Source organism: Manduca sexta, chromosome 12 (assembly GCF_014839805.1).
Source record: "Manduca sexta isolate Smith_Timp_Sample1 chromosome 12, JHU_Msex_v1.0, whole genome shotgun sequence".
Lineage (NCBI taxonomy): Eukaryota > Metazoa > Arthropoda > Insecta > Lepidoptera > Sphingidae > Manduca > Manduca sexta.
This window is the reverse complement of record NC_051126.1, coordinates 3687393-3695703: the sequence shown is the minus strand read 5'-3', so window position 1 is coordinate 3695703 and position 8311 is coordinate 3687393. Positions and strand designations below refer to the sequence as shown.

The window sequence follows — 8311 nt, the reverse complement described above, 5'->3', positions numbered from 1 at the left end:
ATAAAGAAATGTTGAATAATGTTTGTTTTATTTTAAGAAATATCTGTAACTCAGTGTCACAGACAAAAGTTTACACAAAATTATGCCCAGAATACAATGAACAAAAAATTGTAAATCGAAAAAGATTCTATTATGATTATAAAGAAAAAAGATATTATTTTTTGATGTCACAAACTCAATAACAGAAAAGAGAAAAACATTATAGTGCTCTGTAAATATTATATATAGACCTTTTTAGGTATTTTAATACGATTTTGGGACATCGCATATAATTCTCTTTGGAACATGGTGTTTGTAGGTACATAAATGTAGCAATTTTATTTTTTACTATAAGTATTGTGTGTGATTGTGTGCCTTATAAAACCAAAGAGCAAGGCAGTGTCAAACAATAGATTGCTGTAAGCTATTTTATTTTACTCGCGCAAGGCACAAGTGAATTATAATATACTAGCTTTTGCTCACGGCTTTGCCCGCGTGAAGGAGTTTTTTTATAGAAGTCCCGCTAAAAAAGTTATCTGATTTAATTATATTTATGGCTCACTATTTTGGTCATAGTGGCTTCCACATAAAAGGTAGTTCTATATGCTGTCGCGGAGACGAACAATCCTACGGTACATCATCTTTGTCTAACTAAAACGTAATAGGCAGCGTACGCCAAGATAGCAATTTTTTCGTACTTACTTGATATGTATCGTTATATCATGACCAAATTACACAAAATCATTATAAAGGCCTACGTGTTATTCTGGTGTATTACTAATATTATTGTAAAGTTTCAGCCGAATCCGTTCAGTAGTTTTTTTCGTGAAAGAGGAACAAACATACATTCATACATACATCCATCCTTACAAACTTTCGCATTTATAATATAACTAGCTTTTGCTCGCGGCTCCGCCCGCGTTATAAAGTTTTTCAGGCTAAAGTTTTCCATTATAAAAGTAGTAGTTTCCCGGGAGCCTATGTTCTTCCCAGGGTTACAAACTGTCTCCATACCAAATTTCATCTTAATACGTTGGGTAGTTTTTGAGTTTAAGACATTCAGGCAGACGGATGCAGCGGGGGACTTTGTTTTATAATAATTTTTTTTAGAACTTTTTAAGAGGAACAATCCCGTCATACATCATTGTTGCATAACTTTAACCGTTTAGTTTACGCAAGGCACGCAACGGAAGCTCTCAAAACTAATAAATTGTCCCCGTATTTGCAACATGTTTCATTACTGCTCCGCTGTTATTGGTCATAGCGTGATGATATACAGCCTATAGCACCCCACAAATAAAGGGCTATCCAACACAAAAAGAATTTTTCAGTTCAAACTGGTAGTTCCTGAGATTAGCCATTACTGCTCCGCTCCTATTGGGTATAGCGTGATGATATATAGCCTATAGCAATCCACGAACAAAGGGCTATCCAACGCAAAAAGAATTTTTCAGTTTGGACCGGTAGTTCCTGAGATTAGCCATTACTGCTCCGCTCCTATTGGGTATAGCGTGATGATATATAGCCTAAAGCAATCCACGAACAAAGGGCTATCCAACGCAAAAAGATTTTTTCAGTTTGGACCGATAGTTCCTGAGATTAGCCATTACTGCTCCGCTCCTATTGGGTATAGCGTGATGATATATAGCCTATAGCACTCCACGGACAAAGGGCTATCCAACGCAAAAATATTTTTTCAGTTTGGACTGGTAGTTCCTGAGATTAGCGCGTTCAAACAAACAAACAAACAAACAAACTCTTCAGCTTTATATAATAGTATAGATTAGGATATGGAAACACGAACTGCTAGTTACATCTAATATCATTTTACTCGATATCAAATATTTAGGCCTAGAAACCTGTCGAAGCTATGTAGGTATTTTTAATATTTCGAAACAGTAAAAATAATGTTAATAATATATACTGTTCCACTGCTGAGCATAAGCCTTATCTACTATAGAGAGGGATTAGGCCTTAGTCCAGCACGCTGGCCTAGTACGGTTTGGCAGGCTTCACATACCCTCAAAAAAATCTAAAAAAACTCCTGAAGTATGCAGGTTTCCTCGCCACATTTTCCAAGCGATAATTTACTAATAAGTATACTCACATGACTTTTAGAAAAGTCCCAGGTGCATGCCCTTAGGTTTTGAACCAGCCGACACTCCTATCTACAGTCCGTTTCACTCCTAACTAGGCTATCGCCACTTTTTATCTTAAGGAGAAAATTTTATTCATTACTTCCCACATCTGGTAATATCCTTAGAATATACATTCCATTTTGACAAACTTTCTAATAAGTTTGATGGATAGACTGGATGGATTTGACTAGATTTTAATATAACTTTTAAGAATTTTGATTTAACTCTAATTTATTCAATTATATTAGGCAGTAAATTATACAATTGAACTTCATTGATCTATAATCTATAGAAATAAAATCGACAAATCACAAAAGCATGCCAGAGATGATTCTCCACAGAGCTGAAAATAACCCATCATAATATCTTTGTTACACCAATGTATGATTTTCACTGCAAAATACGGAACAAAGAGAAAATAAAAATCAGAGTTAGTGTAAAACTATTTATTGTATCAACAGCTTATTCCTCATTGTCTTCATTGTCGCTGTCAGCGTTGATGTTGAAGTACCTCAGCTCGTAGGAGTCGTGCGCGGAAGCCACCACTCGGAGCCAGTCACGGAGGTTGTTCTTCTTGAGGTAACGCTTGGTCAAGTATTTAAGGTACCTCTTGGAGAAGGGAATGTCTGGAACAGAGGAAAAATATTGTTAATAATTATTTTTGTAAAGTTATTGGTAGGAGGAACTGTGGAAAGTTTATTTTTCTACAAAAACTGCACATTCAATGAAATATATTCCATATTTTTTGATACTGGTAAACATCAATGATTGGAGAGATTAATTCCATTCTTTTTGATGGAGGGTTTGATTGTCTCAAAATGAGATTCTAGACTAAGCTATTTCTAAATGAAATTTTCTGAGTTTCTTAACCTAACACAATTTTTGGCTTAACATTTTTAAAACTTCTATATAGCATGAGGATTTTAGTATAAAGGAATGAATTTTCAATACTTAACACCATAATCGGTTATCTAGCTCATATTGCCCACAGATAAATTAAGTATTTAATATAGTGTCAATGAACTAGTGCACCCACTTTACACCCTGTGTATTCTGTCCTATGGTGGGGTAGGGGGTGAACTGGATGGAATCTGGAATTGATATCCCATATCACCCTATCAAGTACAAATTCCAGGCTCCAAGGGCATACTGAGAAAAAAAAACAATATCACTACCCAACCTGGAGATTGAAACCGAGACCTCAGCAGTCATCATTTAAAATCTTTTTAGACAAACAATAAATCATTTTTAAATTCATTAACAACTAGACAGCCGTGCTAAGCGCAAAAGTGGTATATCAATGAAACCTTATTTCATGATAATAATTGATTATCATTTTTAAATATAGCTTTGTATCTAAAACTGAGATAGAGAAACTGTTTTAAGGTTTTTTTAACAAGTTCTAGACAAGATACCGTTATTTAGGTAAGTTCATTGGATGGGTATTTCTTTAAGCTATCTGATGACATAAAAACCAAGATTTTGATTTTTTTTGAGATACTGCTCTTGAGCATATCACGACAGTTGATATGTTTGGTGTTATCTAAGAGTTATTAAATGAACATATACAATCTCCACCAATGATAATTTGACAACTATTATTCATTATTTATTTCCTACACTATTTTTATGGTAAATGGATGATAAATAAATCAGTTTTATGTTGCCATTTTTGTAGTGGAGTCAGTATAGATATGCATTACCAGATTACAAATAAAACAATAAGAAATATTCATGAAAAACAATGTCATTGACAGTAGAATGAAAAAATTATGCATATAAAAATTTTGTTTTAAATAAAAATCAAAACAACCTTCATTATAATGAAACTTATGAAAGACTTCTTAGTCCCTTGAATTTTTTTGCACCCCATATTCTTTTGAATTATATTGTTTTATAGAACTGCTGCTACTGTTACAGTAGATGTTACTTCTGCCCATTAACATCAACAAAATTAAAATACAAAGCAGTGTGGTGCATTGAACTGTGGTATTGTTGGATATTACTATTAAACATAATATGTAATCTCATATTGCCCCATAACTATATTGGACCAAAGCAGAACCCATCAGTACTTACAACTGCTGGCCTAGCAAAGAAATATGAAATGATATTAGTGCGGACCACACTATCCTATTATAACCATAAAAATAATATTGTTTACTGTTAATATTTAACATAATAGGACACCCTAAATTTATTTATAATTTCCAAAGTTACCAAATTGGTATCTGAATCACTAAATTGAAGATAGTTGATAACCACTGAAAAAGAAATCCAGCAGATCTATATCTTGCGCTAGTCCTAAGTAACTTATCCATAATGAAATATGAATTATTATTGGTTGTCACATTTTTTGGTTATTTTGTCTTGGTCTGTTTTCAAGTATCAATTATCACACAGGAACCAAGTTTCTCGGATAAATATTTATTTAGTGTATGATAAACAAAAGATATAAAGAAACAAACCTGCGTTGATGGCGATCTTGGTCTTGTCCCGGGCGATGACAACGTGATTACCTAGGTTATTTGTTTTACCCTCAACTTTTACGTGATCCTTCAGGTATTTCTCGAAGTTGGCTACATCGAGGATGCTGTCCTCAGCTGGGTGTGTGCAGTCAATAGTGAATTTGAGGTTAATTTTCCGCTTGATGCCTTTACCGCGGATTTTACCACCTTTGACTCCTTTCTTACCAGTCTTCTGGTGCAACTGGGCTTTTTTAGCCATGGGCTTCTTTGCAACAACCATTGTGGCCACCTGAAATATATTGGTATTAGTTGTAGCACTTGATTTGGCGTATATTTATTCAATTTATAACATATTTTACGAATAAACGTACAGAACACGTGTACCGCAGCTACCGTAAAAACTGCAAAATGGCCGACATAAACGTCAGCTTTGCACAATGTTGGCAGTACTGTTTAATAGGCCTTCCACATGTTTTATAGTCGATTCAACTAATGCAGTCTTTATATCAAGGCATCAAAAATATATTGTAAATGAATTATCAATTTAATTATTATTATAATAAAAATGTACATTGACTAATAATACAAAATAAAGTTAATTCTATGAGCTTTTAATTTGTTTCGTAGATTTTATTAGTATTAAACTCTATTATGTATACAGCAGAAACCAATAAACTATAAATCACAGTATCTATAAATATATATCTGTTATACATAAAATATGGTCAATGCGACACGCAGTGTACGCAACATAATATAAAAATACGCAACGGTCTGCTCTACTCCGTCCCGATAGGTGGGCGCGCTCCACTAAAAGTTTTGTTTTTTTTCTTTGTATCTATGGTTTTAACCGACTTAAAAAGTGGGGGTTTTGTATATTTTTATTATTATCTTGGCAGGCACAATGTAAAGTCGTGTAAGAACTATATAATATTATTATGTTACGTTTAGTAAGGTAGTTTTTCATGACAAATGTAGGTACTAGGGGTCGCAAACCGGTATCCCGGATTTCGAAAATACCGGAATACCGGACCAAATTAAGAACTTCAAAATACCGGTATTGATTTTACAAATACCGGGATTTTCGGTATTTGATTTTTATAAAATTCAGTAGAAAATGTGTGTATAATTATTAATTTTTCGAGTTTTAAATCGTAAAAATTTAAGCTGCTTGCAATTTCATTCATTCGTATAGGCGTATATTCTATAAAGAGCGAGCAAAATACGTGGTTTATGGCTATATTGCTACTTTTGTTTTGTTCTAAGCATAGCGGTGTTAACTGTTAATTGTTATTTTAATAAAACTTATAAGAAATATTTTTTGTTCTTTAAAGTCTATCCTCATTATTCATAGACGTTATTTATCTAAGGACGGAGCATTGCTGTGATAACAAGTCTGTTTCTTAGTGCTGACGGCATGGCAGCCTTCGCAGTGCGTAGACGTAGGGCCGTTGTGGTTGGCTAATATTGTGATACAACTTGAATCTAGTTGGCAGTCAGATTAACAAAGCTGAACAAACAGCAAGCTGTCAGATAAACAAAGCTGAGAAACATAATAGGGGGAATAGATGTAAAATACAACCTGTTTAAAAGCCTTGAGCTGCCTACAATAATGGCCTGGTATTTCGCGGGGTTTACCGAAAGGCCGAAATTGTCCTTATTTACCCTATCTACAGCTGCGGACACACAATCGACTTGCTCCTGAGAATAAATTTGCAAGTCATCAGCATAAAGATGGTACGCACATTGAAGATTTTGTGTTAAGAGGTTTATGAAGATAGAGAACAATAATAGGGAGATTATGCCGTCTTGAGGGACGCCACAGTCTATATCGCGCCAGCTAGACGAAGAATCGTCTAGGCGCACCAACTGTACCGTGGGCGAGATCATAAGGTGGGAGAGGTTTGCAAGAAGAATGTCGTGACTGACTGTATTGAAGGCGTTGGAAAAATCAACTAAAGCCAAAACAGTGACATTGAAATCCTCCATGCCCGCCCTAATATCGCCAGTCACTTTGAGGAGTGCAGTAATAGTGCTATGGCCAGGCCTGAAGCCAGACTGGAGTGGGCACAGTAGGTTGTTTTGGTGCACATGCTCAGACAGTTGCTTGTGAGCACAGGCCTCGAGCACTTTCAAGAGAAAAGGAGAATAGATATGGGACGGAAATGCTTAGCAAGTGATGGGTTAGGGATTTTAGGAAGAGGGATAGCAATAGCTCTCTGCCACAAACACGGAAAGATACCAGTGTTGAGGGAGGTGTTAATGATATGGGACATGATTGGTAGAAGTTGGTCTAGGATAGGGATTATCATGCGAGGACTGATGTTGTCACAGCCAGTAGCGTTGGATTTAATGGACAGTATGACTTTTCTAATTTCACCCAACGGCACAGAAGAAAAATGAAAAGTATTAATGTTAGGCCTGGATAGACCCGCTAAGAAATCCATGGTACGACGCCTAGTTTGGTGATCAATTATGGTAACAGATGTGGAATGTTGATTAATGTCACCTAAACCAATAGTCGCACCGTGGACATCTATGTTTTTAACTTTGCTAATACCCAGAGTTCCGAGGAATCTCCAGATGCTGGCTGGCGAGTAAGAAGAAATATTACTGAGAATATGTCGGCGTTTAGCATTACGTACCATCTGGTTACACCGATTCCTTGCAGCCTTAAAAAGGCACCAGTTCTCCTCCGAACGATCCCTTTTGTACTGGCGAAAAGCCCGATCCCTTCGTCTCATCGCCATCCTAACCCCATGTGTAATCCATGGTGCAGGAGGACGTTTTAATTTAATTTTCTTTAAAGGGGCATGGGTATCAAAGAGTGAAGTGACAGCGCGGTTAAAAATTGCGACTTTATCGTCAACAGAGGTGGCTGCCAATAGGTGATCCCAGTTAAAGTTAGCAGCATCTCCTTTCAGCTTATCCGCATCAATGCGACCAAAACTACGCAAGTGCAATATCTTAGAGGGGAACTTGGGAGGTTTTAGGGCGTAAGACATGTAGATGAGATCATGGTGAGTGAAGCCAGGAGCGGGAAATTGACCGTAGGAGAAAACAGGGGAAGGAGCAGAGGTGAGGATAATGTCAAGCCAAGTGTCGTGACCATGCATATTATGGTGGCTGGCTTGCAGTGGTAGGACATGCAGTTTAGCAGAATCAAGGACAATAAGGAGTTTACGAGATCCATGATGATCCACCCATGATGATGTGATGAGCATATTCTGATCTTATAGATTCCAGAACTGTTTCCAGACTGGAGAAGTAATCAAGAGATGGGGGATAGTAAATAACACCTAGTAAGGTTTTCACTCTCTTGACTCAAACGTCAAAAAACAGAAATTTCGCATAAGCAGAATAAGAAGCAGAGGAAGATATTACAGTTTTATATTTCAGGTCGCTACGTAAATATATAGCGACTCCGCCCCCTCTCCTGTCAACTCGATCATTTCTAATCAAAATGAAACCAGGGAGGGGGTAAAGGGTAGAAGGAAGGTGAGGTTTGAGCCAGCTCTCAGAAACCAGAACGGCATGAACGTTGGCTTACGAAAATAATCTCTTTTCATTCAGCCTTTAACTAACCACTAAGCTGTCATTAAAATTTGACATTTAATTACTAACTTAAATGTATATTTCCTATTTTTCTAATATTTCCTCAAATACCGGAAATACCGAAAATACCGGAATACCGGAATTTATTTTAGATCAATACCGAAAATACCG

At 36.2% G+C, this 8311-nt stretch overlaps 1 protein-coding gene across 1 annotated transcript; it reads right to left on the bottom strand.

The window, feature by feature from the left end:
• Nucleotides 1-2548: 2548 nt before the first annotated feature.
• LOC115442787 (60S ribosomal protein L22) lies at nt 2549-5088 on the bottom strand. Its single transcript, XM_030167943.2, has 3 exons — nt 4957-5088; nt 4586-4874; nt 2549-2743 (listed from the first exon to the last, which is right to left on the bottom strand). Exons 2-3 carry the CDS (start codon nt 4863-4865, stop codon nt 2580-2582), a joined length of 444 nt encoding a protein of 147 aa, XP_030023803.2. The 5' UTR covers nt 4866-4874; nt 4957-5088; the 3' UTR covers nt 2549-2579.
• Nucleotides 5089-8311: the final 3223 nt, after the last annotated feature.